The sequence below is a fragment of the Heloderma suspectum genome, chromosome 1, assembly GCF_057233095.1.
Source record: "Heloderma suspectum isolate Gila_16-S chromosome 1, 16-S_ref, whole genome shotgun sequence".
In the NCBI taxonomy this organism is placed as follows: Eukaryota; Metazoa; Chordata; class Lepidosauria; order Squamata; family Helodermatidae; genus Heloderma; species Heloderma suspectum.
The window spans coordinates 209,377,304-209,400,732 of record NC_139458.1 but is presented as its reverse complement, the minus strand read 5'-3'; the positions used below and the strand labels follow the sequence as shown (position 1 = coordinate 209,400,732).

General features: G+C 43.2%; 1 protein-coding gene across 1 annotated transcript in view; it reads left to right on the top strand.

Annotated features, from left to right (window-relative positions):
- The window catches only part of FLACC1 (flagellum associated containing coiled-coil domains 1), a 47,527-nt gene that overhangs the window by 1,297 nt on the left and 22,801 nt on the right, over positions 1–23,429 (top strand). Inside the window, exons 2-8 of the mRNA XM_084817811.1 lie at positions 512–649; positions 1,885–1,959; positions 8,379–8,436; positions 10,063–10,202; positions 18,292–18,312; positions 21,356–21,449; positions 21,815–21,876. Coding sequence (XP_084673937.1) covers positions 546–649; positions 1,885–1,959; positions 8,379–8,436; positions 10,063–10,202; positions 18,292–18,312; positions 21,356–21,449; positions 21,815–21,876 — 554 coding nt within the window. The 5' untranslated portion in view covers positions 512–545. The remainder of the gene's footprint in view (positions 1–511; positions 650–1,884; positions 1,960–8,378; positions 8,437–10,062; positions 10,203–18,291; positions 18,313–21,355; positions 21,450–21,814; positions 21,877–23,429) is intronic.

Below are 23,429 nucleotides of genomic sequence, written 5' to 3'. Positions count from 1 at the left end.
ATAAACAATGAAATGGATCCATTATGTACTACATACTTGATTCTGGTAGGGTTGGCAAAGAACAGTTCAGCAGCCTGGAGGTCTATTCCTCCGGGAAGGGAGCACTGAGGCACTTCAAAGGCTGCAATTGGGCAAGAGGAACTGGAAACTTCTCAACTGCTGTAGCTGTATATCACATACTTACACCCTCAACTAATTTGTGGTGTTAGCAGCCTTCGCCAACCTGGTGCCCTCCAGATGGGTTGGACTACAACTCACATAATTCCCACCTATTTGGCCAGCGTGGCCAAACACAGCTGGACAGCTCCAAGTTGGGAAAGTCTTGTGTTAAGAAAAGACAGGAAATCTTCCATTTTCTCTGACCTGTCTGCCATTTCCAAATGTTCTTTGCCTCGTAGGTGCTCAGGATCCTCACTTTAGGAGAGCTGGTTCCACTGGTTTACACAAGCATCTTTTTTGCTTAGTGCATGTCTCTAAATTCTCAATCTCTATTTTGTCCTTCTACCTGCAGGTTTTTGACCACAAAAGTTTCAATAACAGCAAACATGTCCCAGTCTCACTACTTATACTGTCCTTGTTGGGATCCTTGGAAGATAGGATGTAAAAGGCTTCTAAAAACCAAAGCAGGCCAGTCAAATCAGAAATACAAGTAAGTAGAAAATATTGGGAAATTGGGAGTGGATAGATGGGAAGACAACAATATCGCTGCCTTTAATAGCGATCTCAGTGCCTTGGTGCTGACATGCATGGAGCCAAAATAGATGCTCAGAGCTGGAGGAACCCCAAGTTTGTAGAAATACAAAAAAGCTTTTTCTAAAAATAAAAAAGTCAAATGTGAGCAACGCCTCCCAAAACAACAGTATAGTGGGGACTGAGCATGTTTTGTGTTCACTTGGAGCTATGGAATATTGAGTGGAAAAGAAAAACAGAAAACCAAAGGGGGAGAGTGAATTGGCCTTCTTGAACACCTTACAGCTTATGTCTGTGTATATTTATAAATATTGCACGCTTTTGGCATAGAATGTGTGTGTGTATATATCGTGTGTGTGTGTAATGTGTAAATTCATTTATTTGCTTACAAGAAATGATGATCCTATAAAATAATTAAAATAAATAAAACTACCAAACAGCCAAGCAAATAATCATCCATTTAAGGCAGGGGTTGGCTTATAACTTCCATCAGGCCTCACCATTGGCTATGCTGGCTAGGGCTCATGGGAACTGTAGGCCAAAACATCTGAAGGGCCACAAGTTACCCACCCCTGATTTAGGGAGAGATTCCAGATGTCAGGTTTAAAGGAAGTCAGGTTTCTAAATGAAAGCAAGGGGGAACAATTCCTTAGCTCTAAATAGATCAGGATAGATATAATGGATCAGCTGTAATAGTCTTGGGAATGAAGAGAACACTGTACTAATGATTACTGATGAATTCTAAGAGGCATCGCTGGATCTCAGAATGTTGCAGGTCTGACTTACATCTAGATGTAAAGCAAAAGTTGCCTTAAACTACAGATGAATGTACACTACATTGATGGATTTTTACAAAGGCTATGCTACAGATTAGCTCCAGAGCTAAATATGACTAAAGGCATAGGCTGGAAAGAAGTGATAAGTGATAGATTCCCTCCCCACTCAAGAGTTGGAAGTGTTTAGAAAGGGACATTGTTGCACATCCCAATGTTGTTTCTGTAAACCTGCATGAACTACTTTAACAAGTGGTAGCAGTAGGACAGAAGACAAGATGGAAGCATGGGAATTGATGCTTCCATCATACTACTTTGAACTCTTCCAAAAGCTACTGTCAGTCTCCAGAGACTTTAGTCTAGGCCTGACTTTTGAGGAAGGTGTGATCTCTTTCTAAACAATTTTTATTTTTTAACTTAGATCAGCTCCATTTGGTGCATTCCTGAAAGACCAAACTAAGTCGCACTTTGCTCTAACACCTCCAAGTACGGCTAGGTAAGTATTCCTGTGCATGAAGAAGAAAAGCAAAGATGAGCAATATGCAAGATGAAACAGGGTTTCCCAGATGTCTTGCAACAAATGCCTTTGTTAACTGTTTTATGTACCAATATATGGTAAGGTCTGTGGACTAAATACAGTTTTGGTGTAGTTTGGAAATGGCTTTTGTTGTATATCGAGAGTTTTCGTTGCTCGCACCTTACCGTGCTAGCTTATACACTGCCAATTACTTTAAGAGTGTATGATCAACTGAGAGAACACATTGTGCTGTTCTTGACATATGTGTATGTTTCACATGACCAGAAAGGATGTACTGCCATCAAAATCTCTGAATTCCATCGGATGTACAGAAATGTGCACAGATCAACAGCTCCTCAATAACTTATTGCCATCTACAAACTTGACTACTTCACTGCTCATCCCTTACGCCAGATCATTTAACAAGTTAAACAGCTTGGTCCCAGTACAGATCCTTGTGGCAATCCACTTCTTGATTCCCTCCATTATGGGAACTGTCTTGCTCACACCCTCTGCTTCCTGTTGTTTAATCTGTTACTAAGCCATAAAGCAACCTCCTCTCTTATCCCACAGCTGCTAAATTTACTTAGGAAGACTCTGTCAAATGCTTTTTGAAAGTCCTAGTACAGAATGTCTCCTGGATTACCACTGTTTTCATACATATTCCCATGGTTGGTGGAGCATAACTTACCTTTGGAGAAGCCCTGCTGATCCTTCCTTGTCCTCTGATATACTTAATGATTTTATCTTCAATAATGCCGTCTACCATTTTACCCAAAACTGACATTAAGCTAATTGGCCTGTAATTGCCAGGATCCCCCTCTCCCAGGACCTCTTTTTAAAGATATCCATTACATTTACTATTTTCTAGTCCTCTCATATGGAGGCCCATTTTAGGGACACATGTTTTGTTATAAGAGAAGCAATTTCACGCCTGTGTTCTTTAAGAACCCTTGGGTGAATGCCATCGGGACTGAGAGATGTCTCCTGTTTGATTTAGCTCTTTAGATGCCCTCTTTTGTAAAAAATACCTCTTCAGGTTCAGTTATGTCTCCTTCATGTGCTACAGTAGAGACAAATACACAGAATTAATTCAGCTTTGCTGCCGTCATCTTAGCCACCTCTATCACTCCTGTAACTCCTTTGTCATCCAATGGTCTAATCACCTCCCTGTCCAGTTTTCTGTATTTTTCTTTAATTGTTGATCTTAATATTTTTAACAATAAGTTCTTAATGTACTCTTTTTGTTTTTTCATGCTATTTTTCAGCTTTGGTGTGTTTTGCTGTATTTATTGCATTTTAATTCTTGGATTACTTTTTATTTTGTGTGCTTTTGCTAACCACTTTGAGGAAAATGTAGGTTATGCATCTTATTATAAATACATTATAAATAAATATCAGTTTTTCCTGTCTTATCATTAACTTATTTTTTTGTCGGCGTTTGTGCTCCTCTTCGTTTTCATTATTAGGACAGACTTCTATTTTCTGGAGGAAGCCTTTTTGCCTTTAATAGCTTCTCTCTCTCTTTTTGAAAATACTTTTTATTCTATTTATCTTTATAAATGAAATAAACAGTACCAACAACCTAGTCATTATCTACAGTTTCCAACAGTATAGTATTCTTAGGAGGACACAGCAATAAGGAAAAAGAAAAAAGGAAAAAAAAGGAAAAGGAAGAAGAAAGCAAGGAAGAAAAAGAAAAAAATATTAAAAAGTTACTTAAAAGGATTAAATTTAAACTCCATTACACACAAACTTCAAATATCATTCTACTTAAAAGTTATACCTATAACATTGCCAATATTACAATTCAGTACAGCATAGATAATCAACCTTACATTTTAATATCATATCATCAGTCTTATAGCAAGGGAGCAAGCCTACAATTCATTTCCAATAACCATATATTGCCCTTCAGTTAACATATAATAGTAAAGCTTAAGAATTTAACCAGCCAAAAATATTACTAATCAAAGTCTCATAATAATGATAGTAATAATAATTTTAAAAGGAAGGAAATTAAAAAGGATACGTAATAATAATAAATCACTAATAAATTTTATCCTATCTATATTTTCTAAATCTATATATGAATGTATACATATCTATACACACACAAACAGGAATGTTATTATACAGTATATCAAGTCTAATGTAAAAGAAGAGGAAGTAAGAAAAAGAGGGGGGGAAAGGGATAGATATAAACAGTCCTCTGGACTGGCATACTGCCCAGACCTTATAACCCCAAAAAATCCGAAGAGCAATAATAATTGAAAAGTTCCCAGCTCATGAGGCTGGGGAAGATGTCTCCCGTGCCTTACTTTGAATGCCAGCTAACCAAGCCTCCGCCATTTCATGATTTAAAAACTTTTTCATCTGGCCTTCAAAAAGAATGGAAAATATAGCAGTATATTTGATATGATATTACAGATTCATTTGTCTTGCCTGATTTCTTGCCTTGGTAAATTGCTTCTTTTGTCAGCAATTTCTTTAGTGTAATCCAGAAATAACATAACTTTGTCTCGTGTTGGCCCCCCAAAAAGTTCTCCCACTTCTCTTGCCAAGCGCAAAATATGATTTTTTGTAGAAACTCTTGCAAATTGAACTATAACAGTATATGCAAACCCTTTGATGCCATGAACTGGCCCTGGAACACGTTACGCATGCTCAATATCGAGTAAATAATCAGATGGCAGAGCGAGTAGCTCATGCAGAAATTTATCCAAGAACTTAGACAGACTTGTATCAGCAGGCAGATCTTTGATACCAAGGATACACAGATTCGCTCTATGAGTATATGCCTCCAGTTGGGAAATTCTCGCAGACAGGATATTATGGGAGGCATGCATAGCCGTCTCTTGCGCAGACACCTGGTCTTGGAGAGCATTAACCTTAAATTCTATCTTTTGCAAAGAGCTATTAATTAAAATCCACAGCCCCTTGAAGGTTAGTAATAGAATCTTGGATTGTATCCAGCCTCTTAGCCTGTTCTGCTAATTGAGAAGATAACGTTTTTATCAGAGCCAGCAACTCCTCTACATCTCCAGCCTCTCTAGAAACCTTGGCCAAGGGGGGTGTTGGGGGAGTTGGCGGTGGTCCTGCGGCTTTTCTCCTTCCCCTTGCTGTTTCCATCCTCCTCTTCTGTAAAGAAAGCAAGTACGTATAATTACAAACAGTCACTTCAACAGATTTTGAAGGTCCTCAGATATTGTTGGTATTTTTAATTCATAAATACTTTTGGAGCTTGCCAGCCCTGAAGTCTCCTAATTACGTAGGAGTTTCAAAACAGCTTTGAGTAGATGACGCTCCAGAAAACTGACCTTAGAGTCCAGCTCTTCTTCTTGTTGTTGTTCAGTCGTGAAGTCATGTCCGACTCTTTGTGATCCCATGGACCATAGCACGCCAGGCCTTCCTGTCCTCTGCTCTCTCCCGGAGTGTGCTCAAATTCATATTCAAAGCATCGGTGATGCTGTCTAGCCATCTCATCCTCTGCCACCCCCTTCTCCTTTTGCCTTCAATCTTTCCCAGCATCAGGGTCTTTTCCAGGGAGTTTTCTCTTCGCATTAGGTGGCCAAAATATTTGAGCTTCAGCTTCAGTATCTGTCCTTCCAATGAGCACTCAGGGTTGATTTCCTTTAGGATGGACTGATTTGACCTCCTTGCAGTCCAGGGGACTCGTAAGAGTCTTCTCCAGCACCACAGTTCGAAAGCATCAGTTCTTCGGCACTCAGCCTTCCTTATAGTCCAGCTCTCACAGCCATATGTTGCTACTGGGGAAACCATAGCTTTGATTATACAAATCTTTGTTGGCAAGGTGATGTCTCTGCTTCTTACTATGCTATCTAGGTTTGCTGCTCTGCAAAAGAAGTTGTTCTTCCAAGATCTTATCCAGATGGTACTCTAGCTTCCCCATTTAATTCCAAGGGCAGATGAAAAGGTTTTTCAACCTTTCAAAAGCTGTTTGAGGAGGCGACCTACAGAGCCTCTGCAGGACGCTTGCCAGGGCAACATGGCTCCTACTGGAAGTTGCCTTTAATAGCTTCTTTGACTCTGCTCTTTATTTAACCACGCTGGTATCCTCTTGGACATTTTGGCAACTTTCCTAATCTATGGTACTCATTCTAGCTGGGCTTCTATTGTTGTGGTTTCACTTAATCTTCAAGAGTCTTGGATTTGATCCTTCTGACTCTCCTGTTTAAATAATGCCGTCTTCTGAAGTTTTCTTTTTTGAAATAAAATGTGGCCATGTTGGACTGACTTGGCACCTTTCCACCTACATATATATTGGATTTGATAGCACTGTGTCATTGTTCCTAATTAGTTCAACAACAATTAAATCTCACACCAGGTCCTGGACACTATCAGAATTAAGTCCAGGGTTGCTTCCTTTTTGGTTGGTTTCTTGATCAAACTGTTTAAATCATTGAAAATCTATACAGATTTTATTTCAAACATGGGCACCATCTCTATCCTTCTTTCCATCTTCCTTTTGAACTATGGATTCCTTGCATGAATGGCAAGTTCAGAATGACCCTGTCCTCCAAAATGACAGCATTGATAGTATTGGATATTTGGTAGACTACTCAGGGATTCATCACACGGAGCTTTTATCCTGCTATTGAGATGGCTCTGTCACGGAAGTTTGCAGGCTCTTTAGATGATGCCATTTCTCTCCAGGGTGTCTCCTGCCATTTCCCCCAGCCTATCCCATGTTTTCCCCAAACGCAAAAAATGTAGTATTTTTCCCAGCCCATGGAACAGGAGTGCCATGACCTCCACATGAAATTCTCCCATAGTGGAAGACTGTCTGCCTGCTGTGGCCTTTGTTTTTGGTTGCTGGGGGTGCAGTCAGGATCACGAAGGCATTGAGGATGGGAGCAGGGTTGCACGGAAGGAGACCCAAGGAGATTTGACAGGCACGAGGGCAAGAATCGCCTGCCAATTGCGTCTCCTGCCTCTGCATTTCTCAATCGGAGGGAGAAGAGGTTAAAATGTCTCCCTGCAACGAAGGGAGACACATCTGATCCCCCACCCCACCAAGCTCAGAAGCAACATCCTCTGTTGTTTCAGAGCACCCTATTAAGTTCAATGGGGCTTACTCCCAAGTAAGTGTGCTGAGGGTTGCAGACTTATACCACTGTATTATCTCTACTCAGAAGTAAGTCAGAGATTTTCTGGGGGCTGTGAGAAAAGAGTACAGCAGAAGTTGAGCTACAAAAACAAGACTCCCTCGCCCCTTTGCACACATGCCAGGGAGGGAGGGAGGCACTCCCTCAGTTCAAACCACGTGGCTGCCGTGTAAAGGAGCCCTTCCTAATCCTGCAAAGAAATTGAAAGCAGGAAGCTCCAGAAAGGAAGAACTTATGTTCTTTAGCTGTCCAGCCCAGAAGGCTATTATGAAAGAGGAATAGTGTGGAAAGAAATGCTAAAGGCTCCCTCCATTTTCTTAGGAACTTATGCACAGTTATGTGTGACAGAAGCCAGGAAGTGGCCAGCAACATCGCTATCATTGCTATGTTTTTATATGTCACAAGAGCCACTCTTCATGTCAAGTAACTGCTCGGACTCCTTTGGCTTCTCTCCCGCCCCCAGTTCTTGTTCAACCTGGCCCAGATGTATTTTTCCTTCACAGTACAATTTTGTTGGCTTGATATCCTGTCTCGACCACCCGACTAATGGTGTCCAGGAGTGGCTTTCAGACAAAATGAAACCGTTTAAACTGAATACAGCAAAATAAAACTACTCAGACAGCAATTCAACACAAAATTAAACACTATCCGCCGTCCCCCCAAAATCATTTTGTGAAAAGCTTCCGCTGAATTGATGTTCTCAGCAAACTTCCAGCTGTTTCTCAATTGCCTCATTGCATTGGCAGTATTGATAACCAAATTATGTTGGCAGCCTTCTGTTGCACATGCTTGTCATGAGAGTCCTGTGCAAATCTTGAAGGAAGAACAGTTAGCCTTGATGGACTGAAATCTACAAGCCACACTATACCTCTCCAACAAAAATGCAAAGCAGTTTTTGAACAACGCAAAAATGGAATTCTGTACAAATAAGCAACTATTAACTGAAAATGATGGGAAAAAATTCTTAATAGGAAAAGTAAAATGTAATTACATTTTTATAGCCTTCCCTTTAAAAGCCAGAAAGGCAACACTCACACCAAACTTGCTGTTGTGGGTGGTAATCTAGTTACCCAAATGTTATTCGATGTGTTTATATCAGAAATGTTTGCTCTCTCATGTGTTCTCTTAAGCATTCTCTTCTGAAATAAGTTTCAGAAAAAAGCATTTTCTCTACTTTTGTGCAGGAAACTCTCTTGAAGTTAGATCCTATTTTGGATAGGCTAGGCAAAGTTATTGTTGTTTTTAAGTAACCTTATATTTTTCTTCTAGAGTGAAATTTTCTGCCAAAACCTATGTACAACCACTAAGAAGCAGGGAGCCTCGAGATGTGAGTCGAATAGATTCTTCCTTATTTTTAATTTATATTATTGTCATTTTAAGAATTTAGATTGCATTTGCAATATGAAAAATGTTTTAAATGGTTCTTCCCTTGCAACAGCCCTGTGAAGTAGGCAGTGTCTAATTTCAGAGAAGGGAGGTGAAGTTGAAAAGTTCCTTGTCCAAGGAATAAGGTCATGAACACAGGCATCCCAGCTCAAAGACCAAAAGCTCTGCTCCTTTAACTATACAGACTCTCAGTTGATGTGCGTTTCTGAGATTAGAATAAAATGCCTAATCAAACTCCATTCTGATTGATGAAGATATTTTAGATCCTAAGATCCCCGTGAGCAGAGCTTCACTCACTGAAAGAACGTTCCGGGTGCCCACTAATAGAAGGAGGAGGTGATTTTCACTTATTTCACCCCTCCTTCCTTTACCTTCTGAAAAACTGCTCAGGAGGGTTATGGGACTTTCTAGAACAGTGTGGGAAGTGTCCATGGGGGGACTTCAGGGGAGGAGGGGAAAGCAGATAAAATGACTTCCACTATTCTTTATTTACTTACTTACTTACTTATTTACTTATTTGCTTACTGTACTTTTAAACCACCCAATAACTGAAGTTCTCTGGGCTATGTACAATACATAAAAAATATAAAATACAAACATCAAAACAAAGAATAAGATCAGTGCAGAATTAGCAGGAGCCGCTGTGGATCAAAAGCTATTCTATGGACAGGAGGCTATCTTATGGATCCAATCTATTATCTATTTTTCTACTTCAGTTCCAATTCCACCTCTTCCCAAAGTTTCCTATGGTTGCTTTAACCCTGGAGCCTCTGAATGCCAGCCCAAAGGGGAAAGTTTTACAGCTGTTCTGGAATGTGCCCAAAAGACAAAAGGGAGCCACTTCAGAGACTGGAATGTGCACAGGGAGACCACTGTGTTCTGCAGCAGCCAAAGCTTTTGGAGAGTCGTCAAGAGCAGCTTAACATAGATCACATCACAGTAGTCTAGTGGTGAGATGATGGCAGCACCCTGACGCTGAGATCTGTATAGGGTGAACATTTTATTCTCTTACCCAGTGAAATTGCTCCAATAAAAAGTATTCTGTTACCTATTTTATGTACCTCCTCTCCCATCAGATTGTTTTTAGCCAATTAAGTAGCCTTCTTAAGGGTAGCATGTCATAAAAATATAGCAGGCAGCCTGAGATTTCTTTTTAGGGAGCATATTATTGCAGTTCAGGAGGCAGAAAATGTGGCATCCTTCAAACATGTCCTGAAAACGTACTTGTTCATCCAGGCTTTCCATGGGTTGTGATTAAATTAATCTTGTATTGCTTTTATTGTGAGTGGAATTGTTTTTAATGTTTAATATTGTATTTTAAATGAACTTGAGCACACTCCAGGAGAGAGCGGAGGACAGGAAGGCCTGGCATGCTATGGTCCATGGGGTCACAAAGAGTTGGACACGACTGAACGACTGAACAGTTGTATTTTAAATGTGTTTTTAATATTTATATGTGAACAGATTATGGATGTTATTATATTTAGTGATGTGTGTGTGTGTGTGTGTATGTATATGATGGATTTTAAACTTGCGGATTCTAGAGTTCAGTCTCTTTTCATCCCAGATATCAAAGGAATTTGAAGATGAGGTCATTCCTGGTTTTACCATGTCTCGCAGTAAAGAACATATTGATGTCACTCTGGGGGAGGAATTCTTTGAGAGGAAAAAACCTACTGAAGAACCTGCTAAGTCCATTGTGCCCAGGTAATCTTACACAATGGCAAGGACTGTTGATGTTCCTGTAGAATAACAGTGTTCCTGTTTTCTTGCGCAGGGCTACTGCACACATGACATGATTTTCTACAGAGGTGCAGCAAGAAACGATGATGATGATGATGATGATGATGATAACAAAATGATATTTATATAATGATAATACAATTGTTGTTGTAACTGTTATTAATAATAGTTTATGATAATTAATTGATGATGATGGTGGTAATGTGAAGCTCTTTAAGGACTGGTATGACTGGCCTTAACTGTATATGTTTCTTTCCTTAAAATATTTATAACCCACCCCATATCAATGGATCTCAGAGTGGGATACAATAAATGAAAATAATTCAAAAACAAACTATAAAACAATAACTCACAATCCAGTATATTGAATCGGAAAAGATAAATTGGAACCACTGGGTAAATAGCCAGGCCTTAACTTGGTGCTGAACTGAAGCCAACGTCTGTGCCAGCTGTGCTTCCAGATGGAGGACATACTATAACTGAGGTGCCTCAGCTAGGGAGGCCCCCTCACATCTCCACGTAATGGACTACTCCCAAGCCAAGAGCTCTGTGCCTGCTTTCAACGGGCACATTTATGTTAGTAGCTGCCCCCACATCAATTTCTGTGGCACGTAGTGGTGCGGTTTCACTGGCAAATGTCTCCTCTTGAGCCATTGCCACTGTCTCATTTGGCTCTGTCAAGGGGCGCTGTTGGAGTACTTCATCATAAACTCTGCACAAGGTGAACAATTCCCCCCGCCAGCATATCGTCCAGGAAATCACCAAAATGATTACTGAGAGAGAGAAGATGTGCTGCTCTGTAACAATGCCTTCACTAAGCTACTAATTTCACTGGGAAATGTGTATCTTGAACAGTGTTAGTGAGAGGAGTACATTCAGTAATTTACTTATTTATTTAGATCATTTATAGACAGCATTTTCTCTCTCAAAAGATGAAAATGCTGGCTATATATCTATAGAAAATAATACCAAAGCCCCCAAAGTTAATAAAATGTCTTAGTCTCAGGTAAAGTAGGTGCAGGGACCGATCATATGATGGTAAATGCCTGGGCCCCAGATACCATCAGAACAGCTCACTTCCTTTAAGGACCCTCTATTTTATTTGCTTCGAGATGAAATGAAGGCCTCCCAGCATATAAAACCTGGGAAGCACGTTGGCTGACATCAGATGCCTCAATATGTCCCAGAGCAGCCTTTTTAAGCACAAAAGGTTCCAAGGTGGACGCCTTTCGAACTGCTTAGCAAGAGTACGTGAGAGTGGATTCCCTATTCCTGCTGGTGGTTCAGTTCTCAGACAAGTTCCATCTTCCATTTCCAGAAAAGTGTTGTGCTGGGTAGCAGAAGAGGCAAGGAACAAGCAGGCTCTCAGACCATTGACTGGTTATAACTAGAACAATGCACAGAAGCAATTTCCAGTTTCAAAACAAACTTTTATTTTTCCTGCCCTGCATCAGAAGTGAGAGCTGTCCATAAAAATCAGTGGGAAAATGTAGAATTTCAGAACAACTGTGACTGGACACCAGCAAGCCCTCCCTACAACAAAAAGTAGCAGCAAAGACTGAAGTTCCTGTTCTTTCTGACTAATTCTGTCTGTCTGTCTGTCTGTCTTTCTTTTTCTTTTTTATAGTTTTTAGATGATTTTATTGTATAGCTTGATTTTAAATATTCTTTTGTATTTTGACTTTTTTCCTTACTGTTCACTGCTCTGGAATATTTTTTTTAGATATAGAGCAGTTTATAAATTTTGTAAGTAGTAATAAATTTAATGTGCAACGTGGCTGCACACAAGTCAGTAGAGCACAAGGTTTCTGCATGTAACTGAGGACAGGATGTGGGCTGGGAGGGCTCTGAGAGGGCAATTTAAGTAGATTGACCTTTGCTGCAACTGTAGAGCTGTTTCCTATGAGGGAGTTTTGCCTGGAAATCCAAACCAGCTGTAGCCACATCTCTAACCTGCAGGAGGCTGTTGTAAGTCGCTCTCTTAGCCTTAGTTTGACCCCCTAGTCTACAATATTAAGGCTTGACTATAACACAGGGTGTTGTATTAAATAAACAAACAAACAAACAAAGTTATATCCTGCTTCTCTACCAAAAATGGCACTAAAGGCAGCAAACAATAAAATGTAGATTAAAAAACCAATCTTAATTAAAACTAACAAAAAAATAAACAGAATAAAAAATTAAACAGCACCCAGCTAGTTAAATCCCCTTCAGCAACAAACCAGCTTACATGTCAAAGTCTGGCCGCAATAAAAGCCCACTCTCAACCTCCTCTTGAGCCCCAACTTGTAATATTAACACTGGACTACATTGCAGGGCTGCCATAAGCCACTGTTTCTCAGCATTTTTGTTCATCTGTTTAAGGCATTTTTGTTCATCTGTTTAAAGGAAAAATGTTGGGAGACTATTTCATTAACTTCCCACATACCATCTAGCCTTCAGGGTTAAACCTGAAGGCTAAAAATGGCGAATAAATGTTTAATATGATGACATTTGATTGGGTTGGATCTGTTTGTGGAAGGGCACTCTAGGTCTAACCCAAAGTTTTTTGCTGGAGGGTTTTGTGCTGTGCTTTTCTCATGAGATAGCTTTTGGGATGTGGCTGTCTAGAAATCTAATTAAGATGTATTTATTTTTATTTATTTATTTAAAGCATTTGTATCCCACCCTATATCATTAAGATCTCAGGGCGGCATACAGATAAAATCAATTTAAACAGTTTAAACAGCTAAAAACATATTAAACCATGGACAAGCTAATACCAATTAAAATCTTAAACAATAAAACAATGTGCTATTTTACAGAATGCATTTAGCCCTCAAAGGCATTGGTAAAAAGCCATGTTTTTACTTGGCGCCTAATTGAGACCAATGTCTGTGCCAATCGGCCTACAAGGGGAGGGCATTCCATAACCAGGGTGCCACAGCAGAGAAGGCCCTCTCTTACATCCCACCATAGTGTATGTCTCACACTGGTGGGATGCAGGGGAGGGCCCCTCCAACAGATCTCAGTCCTCGGGCAGGCGTATATAGGGAGAGATGCTCCCTCAAATATCGAGGTCCCAAGCTGTTTAGGATGTCATCACCAAGACCTTGAATTCCAACCGGAAGTATATCGACAGCTAGTGGAATCCCTTTAAAACTGGTGTTATATGATTTTTATAAGATGTTCCAGTCAGCAGTCTAGTTGCTCCATTTTGCACTAGCTGCAGCTTCCGAGTCGTCTTCAAGGACAGCCCCACGTAAAGTGCATTGCAGTAGTCTAATCAGGAAGTTACCAGCAAATGTACTACTGTGGCTAGGTTATCCCTGTCCAGGAAACGCCATAGCTGGATCAGCTGAAGCTGACCCCAAGTACTCGGGGCCATGGAGTCCACCTGGGGCTCCAGTGACAGGGATGGGTCTAGGGGTACTCCCAAGCTACACACCTGCTCCTTCAGGGGGAGTGCAACCCCGTCCAGGACAGGAATAATATTAATTATTCCACAATTTCATCAAGAAAATGTAATGACTTGTCTCAGACCTTTGATCATTATGTTCCGCTCGCTTCATGCTTCTGCTGAATGTGATGTTGCCCTCTGTATAACTAGGAAATCTCACATGAATGGCTCTCAGCCACTTAGTCACGCTGCGCTGTACTGTGCTGCTACCTATGGGTCACGTGTCTCTACAGGCATCTCTACACCAGCCTAAAATCCTGCATTTAAAACAGAAGCAGAAAGCCCTGCTTTAAATGCAGGATCACTCCCTCTTTCACATGCTTCCTTTCCCCCCATCCCTTCCCCCTCCTTCTCCCCATTATCTTTCACTGATCTCGCTCCTCTTCTTGCCGCTTTTCCTCTTTTCACGGAGGAAACACAAGCGGAACACAACGGGGTAATTTGATATCTCATTATCTGACATCTATTTAAAAATGGAACAAAGGGCATTTAGTGCAGGAGACGCCTTGGATGATCACAGCATCATGTAAAGAGCCCGCAAACATCCATGAAGGAGCCATCTCAGTCACTGGATAAAAGCTCCATGTGAAGAAAGCCTGTATTAAGTAAAAAACCCACAAAAACCCACATCCTTCCTGGAGCGTCCTGCTTTCGGTTTCTTTGCAGCATTAGGAAGGGCTCCTTTACACAGCAGCCACCTGGTTTGAACCGAGGGAATGCCTCCCTCCCTCCCTGGCATGTGTGCAAAGGAGGAGGGGGGAGTCTTGCTTTTGTAGCTTAACTTCTGCTGTACTGTTTTCTCACAGCCCCCAGGAAACCTCTGACTGATTTCTGAGTAGAGATAATACATAATATTATATGCATAATAAATAATATTATAATAAAACTCAACATTAAAAAATCTAAGATCATGGCATCTGGCCCCATCACTTCCTGGCATATAGAAGGGGAAGGAATGGAAGTAGTAACAGATTTTATTTTCTTGGGTTCCAAGATTACCGCAGACGGTGACTGTAGCCATGATAATTTTAATGAAATTAAAAGATGCTTGCTCCTTGGGAGGAAAGCTATGGCAAACCTAGACAGCATAGTGAGAAGCAGAGACATCACCTTGCCGACAAAGGTCCACATAATCAAAGCTATGGTTTTCCCAGTAGTAACGTATGGCTGTGAGAGCTGGACTATAAGGAAGGCTGAGCACTGAAGAATCGATGCTTTCGAACTGTGGTGCTGGAGAAGACTCTTACGAGTCCCCTGGACTGCAAGGAGGTCAAATCAGTCCATCCTAAAGGAAATCAACCCTGAGTGCTCATTGGAAGGACAGATAGTGAAGCTGAAGCTCCAATATTTTGGCCACCTAATGCGAAGAGAAAACTCCCTGGAAAAGACCCTGATGCTGAGAAAGATTGAAGGCAAAAGGAGAAGGGGACGGCAGAGGATGAGATGGCTAGATAGCATCACTGATGCAATGAATATGAACTTGAGCACACTCCAGGAGAGAGCGCAGGACACGAAGGCTCGGCGTGCTATGGTCCATGGGGTCACGAAGAGTCGGACACGACTGAACAACAACAACAGAGATAATACAACGGTATAATTACTTCTATGGGGCCACGGTGGCTTAGTGACGCTGAACTGCAGACTGGAAGGTCGGCAGGTCAGCGGTTCGAGACCCGAGTGCTGCGTGACGGAGTGAGCTCCCGTCTTCAGTCCCAGCTCCTGCCAACCTAGCAGTTCGAAAGCAAGAAATTGCAAGTAGATAAATAGGTACCGCCTTGGCTGTTACCTTTCCCGCCGAGGCGGTACCTATTTATCTACTTGCAATTTCTTGCTTTCGAACTGCTAGGTTGGCAGAAGCTGGGACTGAAGACGGGAGCTCACTCCATCACGCAGCACTCGGGTAACAGCGTTCCGTGCACCTCGGTGTTCAGTCATGCCGGCCACATGACCACGAAAGTGTCTTCGGACAGCGCTGGCTCTTCAGCTTAGAAACGGGGATGAGCACCGCACCCTAGCACGACTAGGTTGGGGACACCTTTACCTTTTACCTTTATAATTACTTCTGAGTAAAATGTATGATTGTGCTGTAAGTCTGCAACCCTTGGCACACTTACGTGGGAGTAAGCCCAATTGAACTCGATTGGACTTACTTCTGAGTAGGCAGAAGATCGTCCTGTAAGTCTGCAACCCTCGACACGCTTACTTGGGAGTAAGCCCCACTGAACTTAATGGGGTGCTCTGAATCAACAGAGGATGTTGCTTCTAAGCCTGGTGAGGTGGGGAAGAAGGAGCGGGGAAGGGGAAGAGGAAAAGGAATCTCTGTGAAAAAGGGAGTAATTGTGATCCTGCATTTAAAACAGAAGCAGAAAGTCCTCTTTTAAATGTGGGGATATACGAAAGTCACTTACCTTTTCGCGGATTGTGTTCGCGGTGGGGCGGGGAGGCGCTCCGTCCCTCCCCCCGGAATCCTCGATGGGGGCGGGAGGCGATCTGGTCCTCCCTCCCGGAATCCTGCCCGGCTGGCTCCACTCCGCAGCCAGCCAGGCTTGTCCACAGCCAGAGTTCCGGCCGTGGACGGGCTGCTGTGGCCGCCATTTACATCCAGCCAGGCAGCCGTGATAGGCTACGTAAGTATTTACGTAGCCTATCACGGCTGGGGGGGAGGAAAAACCCGCGTACGCAAATGGCGGCGGCTATGGCTGCAGCCATTTGTGTTCCCTATTTTTCGCCGTTTTAGCCTATGTAAATATTTACGTAGGCTATGACGGCGAAAAAAAGGGGAATGCAAATAGCGCCCACTATGCTATTTGCATTCCCCTTTTTTTCGCCGTAATAGCCTATGTAAATATTTACGTAGACTAAATCGGCGGAAAATAGGGAATGCAAATGGCGGCCGCCATAGCCACTGCCATTTGCGTACTCCGCTCTTTTATTTTTGGTTTGGCTTGGCTTGCCGTGATAGGCTATGTAAATACTTACGTAGCCTATCACGGCAAAGACCAGGACGACAATGGCGGCCGCGGTAGCCAGTCGAAAGACCAGCTGCCGCCACTGACAGTCCTGCTGCCAGAGCCGCTGCCATCCGGAACATCCACCCCAGGTAAGCCTCATCCCGGGGGGAATCCGCGGGGGGGCAGGGGGGGCAGGCCGTTCCGCCACGGATTTCAGGGGGCCGAATGCCAATGCATTTGGCCTCACTGAAATCCGTGGCGGAATTCTCTGCCATCCCTATTTAAATGTAGGGATGGCAGAGAATTCCGCCACGGATCTTGGTGAGGCCAAATGCCAGTGCATTCAGCCCCCCGAACTCCGTGGCGGAACGGCCTGCCACCCCCCCGCCCCCCCGCGGATCCCCCCCAGGACGAGACTTACCTGGGGCGGATCTTCCGGGCGGCGGCGGCTTCAGCGGCGGCGGCGGCAACAGCTGGTCTTCCGACCGGCTGCCGCCACCGCCATTTCCAGTCTTGGGGGGGGGGGGGGAATACGTGATAGGCTACATAAAGATTTACGTAGCCTATCATGGCTAGGTTTTTTTAAAAAAACCAAAAATCGACGTGATAGGCTACGTAAATATTTACGTAGCCAATCACGTCTGACTTTAAAAACAAAAACGCGCGTACGCAAATGGCGGCAGCTACGGCCGCCACCATTTGCGTTCCTTATTTTGGCCCGTCTTAGTCTATGTAAATATTTACGTAGACTAAGACGGCGAAAATAAGGGGAAACGCAAATAGCATCCGCTACGCTATTTGCGTTCCCCTTATTTTCGCTGTCTTAGTCTACGTAAATATTTACGTAGATTAAGACAGGCCAAAATAAGGAATGCAAATGGCGGCGGCTGTAGCCGCCGCCATTTGCGTACGCGCGTTTTTGTTTTTGCTTTTAAAGTCAGACATGATAGGCTACGTAAAGATTTATGTAGCCTATCACAGCTGACTATAGGGACGCAAACAGCGGCGGCTATGGCCGCCGCCATTTGTGTCCCTGCTAGCCAGCGGCCGGATGTCCGGCTGCTGGTGGAGCTAGCCGGCGGCTCCGCGGAATCCCCACGGAGTGGAGCCGGCCAGCCAGGATTCCGGGGGGAGGGATGGAGCGCCTCCCCCCCCCAGCGGAACCCGGCGTAGCCAGGTAAGGCCAATTTCGTACATCCCTATTTTAAATGTAGGATTTTAGGCTGGTGTAGAGATGCCCCCAGCCTGTAGGGTGTGGTAACTGCATCCCTGTATAGGTTATGTCTCCAGACAGGTGATTGCAGATTTTGCAAAGTAATTGTAATTGGCAGAATTCAATCCATCACACACACGCGCGCGCGCTCTCTCTCTCTCTCACTCACTCTCACATACACACACACACACACACACACGTATAAATCTGACCTGCCTCTCCTAATGTGGAAAGCCTCCACAGCCCGCCAGCTGTGTTGGATTGCAACTTCAGTCATCCCCAGCTAGCATGGCCAATGGGAGTTGTCGTTCAACACATCTGAAGGGCACCAGGTTGGAGAAAGCTGGATCAGCCCTTTGATAATACCTGCTTTGTAATGTGAATGCGCTTAGTGACTGTAATGGTGCCTAAAACGGCTTCTCTTTCTCTTCCTTTTAACCCCCTTTGTAGCACTCCACCTCAGCTTGAAACGTAAGTAGTGATCCCACCGCCAGCAGCACCTTTCTTGGATTACAATCAGTCCAAAACAGGATTCCAAAACAGTTACTAAATGTGTCATCTTCGCTGTTTCCCTCTACCATTCCCTGTAGCACTTTAATTTGATCCCTTCTTCCAGGATCTATTTTGACAGGAGCTTGCACAGTAAGTCAATGAGCATTGTTACCCCGGCAACAGAGTATTATTGTCCTGAGAAGAGTCTGAGGCACTGTTAAATTAGGCATTGGTTCAGCTGTCTGCTAGTCAAACTCCCTCCCTGCCCCCCCCCCCCACACCCCCACACATGCACCACCACCAACCACACACATCAGGTTTGGACTATTAATTGTCAACTGTGGATTTTCTTCTTCAGGGGTGTGCAGTAAAATTCTTCTCTGTTCCCCTAGCAGACAGTATGATGCATAATGGGAACAAGCTGAAATTATCAGCATGACAGTAAACCTTAATTACATCCCTAGAAGCATGGCAAAACACGAATTTCACCATTGACTGGTATCTTCTTCCAAAGAAGTTAGGGAAACGGAATGCCTATTTGCTCACTCACTAGTGGTGGTTCCCTTATTCATATAATTCTTATTCAAGAGCAGCTGTTTTCAGTTAGCTAGAATTCCTCTGGAGGTAAGCGTTCCTTATGTAGCCAAACCTTTTCATGGACTAGAGCCCCTTTTTATCGGTTGCTTGAAGTGTATCCTCAGTTGCCAGATGCATGAAGAGAACATTGTAAACAATGGGTGAATGGCCGAACATTTCTGTCTGTGAGAGTACTCTGCTGCTAACTTGAATGTCACCATCATTCAATAGAAAAACTTAACAAGGAGACTCCAGCATGAAATTACCAAATTTGAATTTATCAGCATATTTGATTCTGTTAATTTAGGGCTCCATCCAGACCATGGTTTTCTGTCCCACTACCAGTATTAAATTAGCATAGAAAAGCTAGGAGGATTGTGTTACCCCAAATTGTTACTGTTATAATAGCCACTGTGCCAGTCTTGTATACATTTGAGCTTTGTATTGAAATGGCATACTGTGCCTGTTCTGTTTCATGGCCATTTAGATCCACTGTTAATTATTTTTATTCTAAACCTTTTTTTGAAATATATCTTGCGTGCGTGTGTATGTATATAACATACGCACATATATACAGTATATACTGCATGCAAATGATTAAATGGACTGTAGTCCACAAAAGCGTATGTGCTTAAGGATAGTTGTTAAAAGGTATCATGAAGACTCTTTTTGTTTTTACTGTAACAGACTAATATATCTACTCTGGAATTTGTTACTCATCTGTAAATGCAGATAAAATTGGCAGAGGACGTAAGCATTTGTTCAAAAAGTTCTATGTATTCCTATCTTCTGTGCCATTGGGAGATATTTACTCTTCATTTGGAATCTTTATTAGCTGAATTTTGGTCATCCAAATACATTAAATACGTAGCATATAGGTGATCCAAACGTTTTTACCTTTAAGGAAGTGTGCAGGGGCCTGATCCAGACTGGGACTAGCACACACAGGTAGAGGAGCCATCAATCTTCCCTGCTCCCCCCCCCCCAAATTTGCCCCTCACTGTGGGGTCTAAAAAGACAAAAAACAAAACCACAATTGATGTAATGGAATTTTTCCCCTCTTTGTAGTCCACTTGCAGGGGAGGGGAGCAAATTTAGGGGGGGTAAGCAGGTGGGTGGGAAGATTTAAACCTCGCCTACCCATGCTTGCTGGTCCCAGTCCAGATTGGGGGCCCACACACTTACTTGAAGATTCCACAAAGTTAGGATCATCTGCACAGTGTATTTTTAATGTAGCCCTCATTTATCACAGATCTACTGCCACAATTATTTATTTGTTTGTTTCTATACCATTGAAGCTCTCTGGGCAGTTCACAAAAATTAAAACCACAAAGTACAGCATAGAACAATATAAAATATGAAAGCTTGCCATTACCATTTAAAGTACAACCACAAGCAGGACTTTCATATCACCTCCAACACAATATGTGTGAACCTGTAGCAGTCATGCCTGTCTCTTTAAATCTGAACACTGATTATGTGAGCGGGAAGAGAGGGGTGGCTGCCTAGCCCTGAGAGAGCTTGCCTCCTTGGAATGGTTTGTTTGCCTGCTTGCCCCTTCTGCGCTGAAATCTCCAAAGCAGCTAAGTTGCCTGGGAGTGAGCCAAAGGGCTTTTAGCTGTTCTTTGCCAGGGGCTTCCCTGAACTTGCTGCCTGTCAGGTCATTTGGGCTGGATCATCTCATCTTCTGGATGTTCCAGTGTCATTGTTGTCATCATAGAATTCCAGATTTGGAGGGGGTCTTGTTAGACCATCTAGTCCAGCTTGCCCAACAAGATGCCCTCCAGATATTTTGGACAACAGCTCCCATCAGCCCCAGCCAATGTGACCAATAGGCATTGTAGTCCAAAACATCTGGAGGGTGCTGTGTTGAGGAAGCCTGATACAGTTTCAGCTCTGCTTAAGGCAGGAAAGCCACAGCCAGACTGTCCAGCCTCTGTCTGAGGGCCTCCAGTGAGGCGAAGCCCAGCAACCCTCTAAGGAAATGGCTCCATTGTCAAACTGTTCTTATTGCCGAGAGGTTTTTCCTCATGTTCAGCTGAAATCTACCCTCCCTTGTAATATACAAGGATGTGCTGCTGATGTGGAGTCCCACCAGCTTCAATGTCTTCCAGGAAAAGAGAAGAGAGTCCACTCCTTCCCAAACAGAGCAGAGAATCCCATGAAGACTTTGAATCACAATTCTTGCGTTCCCCACCCCTTGGACCTTCTGACATGATATGGTTAGGAACATAGGAAGCTGCCTCACTCTGAGTCAGCCCATGAGTCCATCTGGTGACACTGACGGGCTCTCCAGGGTGTCAGGCAGGAGGTTTTCCTGCCTTGCCTGGAGATGCTGGGAATCAAACCTGAGACCTTCTGCATGCAAAGCAGGTGCTCTGCCACTGAGCCACGCCCCCCCTTAATTTGCCACAGTGTTTCATGGTAGAGGCGCAATATCTTGCAGGGAGGATGTTATCGCTGACTTAGTGGAGCAGATTTCTGAGCTCACTGCTATGATGGAGCAATTGCGCCGAGATCACCACGCCACCCACAAACAGGTGAGTCGCTTGAGTGGTGGCGGGGGTGAGGGGGGACGTTCTCTGTTGGCAGCTTAGGAAATATGCAATGTTTTGAAAGAAACCCTGGGATAAGAAGGGATCACTGTGACCTCTCCTGAAAAGCAATTAGTGTCAGGCTGGGTGAAATGGATTTGAAAAGCATTTCTGGTGCAAATATGGTGCTGCTAGAAGATAAATGTAAAGAATTGGCATGGAGGTGGGATAGGTATGTGTCCAGTGACCCTGTCTGACTCTGAAAGAAATTCCATGTGCAATTAACCTACATCAAAGATGCTGTAAAGAGGGTTCCCCTTATGAAAGTCTATCCTTTATTAAAGAAGTACTTTTTTCCTCTCTTTTCCTAGCTGGAGAAAGATATGGAAGAAAAATGCAATGAGATGCAAGAGGAACATGAAAACAAAATGAGGTCTGGCTATTTTTGTGTGCAACATCTGTATTTATCTTACAGCCTTTATTCTAACATTTGTTTGTAGAGCCTCCTTAATCCCAGGGACAGAGGATGAATCGCAGCAAGCAACCTAACCTGTTTATGTCCCCACAAGGGGAAATAAACCAAATGTGGCTTACAGCCTGGTCCTATGGATGTTTATTAACAAGTAAGCCCCAATGAGTTCAGTGGAACTTCCTTCCAAGTAAATGTTTAGATGCCTAGGACCAAACTAGATGCAGTGTTAAATGTATCCTTGCGTTTAGCATGCACATTTTTTACTGTGCAAGTAGCAGCTGCTGGGGTGTGTGTGAGATAATTGGCGGCGGGGGGGAGTTAATCGTTTCTTCCTCTGCTGCCTGATGAAAATCCCTCCTCTGGTATTTACTTTGTGGGGCGATCTCCCGTTGGCACCAAAGGTGGATTTCCACCCAGTGCCAATCCAAACTTCAAATTGTACAAAACCATAACAGCTAATTCCTGTAAAACTACATGGCATGATGGAAAGTTTAGCAGCAGCAGCAACCACTACCACCACACCCCAATGTCAAGAGGCACCACAACCCATCATGAATGGAAGACATCATCTGGACCCCCTGTAAAATTCTGTGAATGAGTCAGGGTGATGGCATGGTAAAAGCCTTGCTCAGATGCACCCTTAGTGTGGTTGATAAGGCTCCCACTCTGTTCCAAGTTCTAGACCCTCACATTCTCTTAAGCTGACTCAAGTCCATTCTTAGAACTCAGTCACATAAATCGTCCCTTCTGGAACACACTAATTTTTCTTCCTTTACAAAATCCTCATTGTGCTGTATCCAAATCTCATGGCATGGTTCTAGATTGCAGGGTTGGTGGGTGGGTAATATTCAGAACGGGAGTTTTTTCCATTTGAGTTTCTGGTATCAAATGCAAATGTCAAATTGACCAGTATCTCAGTTTTTATTTCCTTCTGTACCAATCAGCTTTATTGGTGTTCAGTACTTTATATCTTCCCCCTATAGCAATGACCCTAGATTTTCTTGTTTGCACTCTCCCATTCCAACTGAAAATTACATTCGGTTGTGTCCAGTGGTTGTTTTGCCTTAGCAGAAAGCACGCCTGCTCACACAAATCAGGGCACCTGACTTTCACAGATCCCCCTAACCACTTGAGCCCCCCATCCCTCAAAGGATCTGCTACTGAGAGTGGGGGCCCCCTCTAGAACAGAACAGGATATGACAGAGGGCTACAGTAGTTAGAGGAGATGGTCCAAGATTGGGTGCCCTGACTTGTAGGAGTGGAAGCACTTTCCTCTACAGCAGCCTTCCCTAACCTGGTGCCCTCCAGATGTTTTGGACTATAGCTCCCGGCATTCCTGCCCATTGGCCATACAAGGTGGGGCTGATGGGGATTGAAGTCCACAACATCTGGAGGGGCCCCGATTAGGGAAGGCAGCTCTAAGGCAAGAGCCAACTCTAGATACATATCCAAATAAGATTAGTAAAATACACGTAATGGTAGCTAGCAGAATGCTACTGCGGAAATGCCTTTAT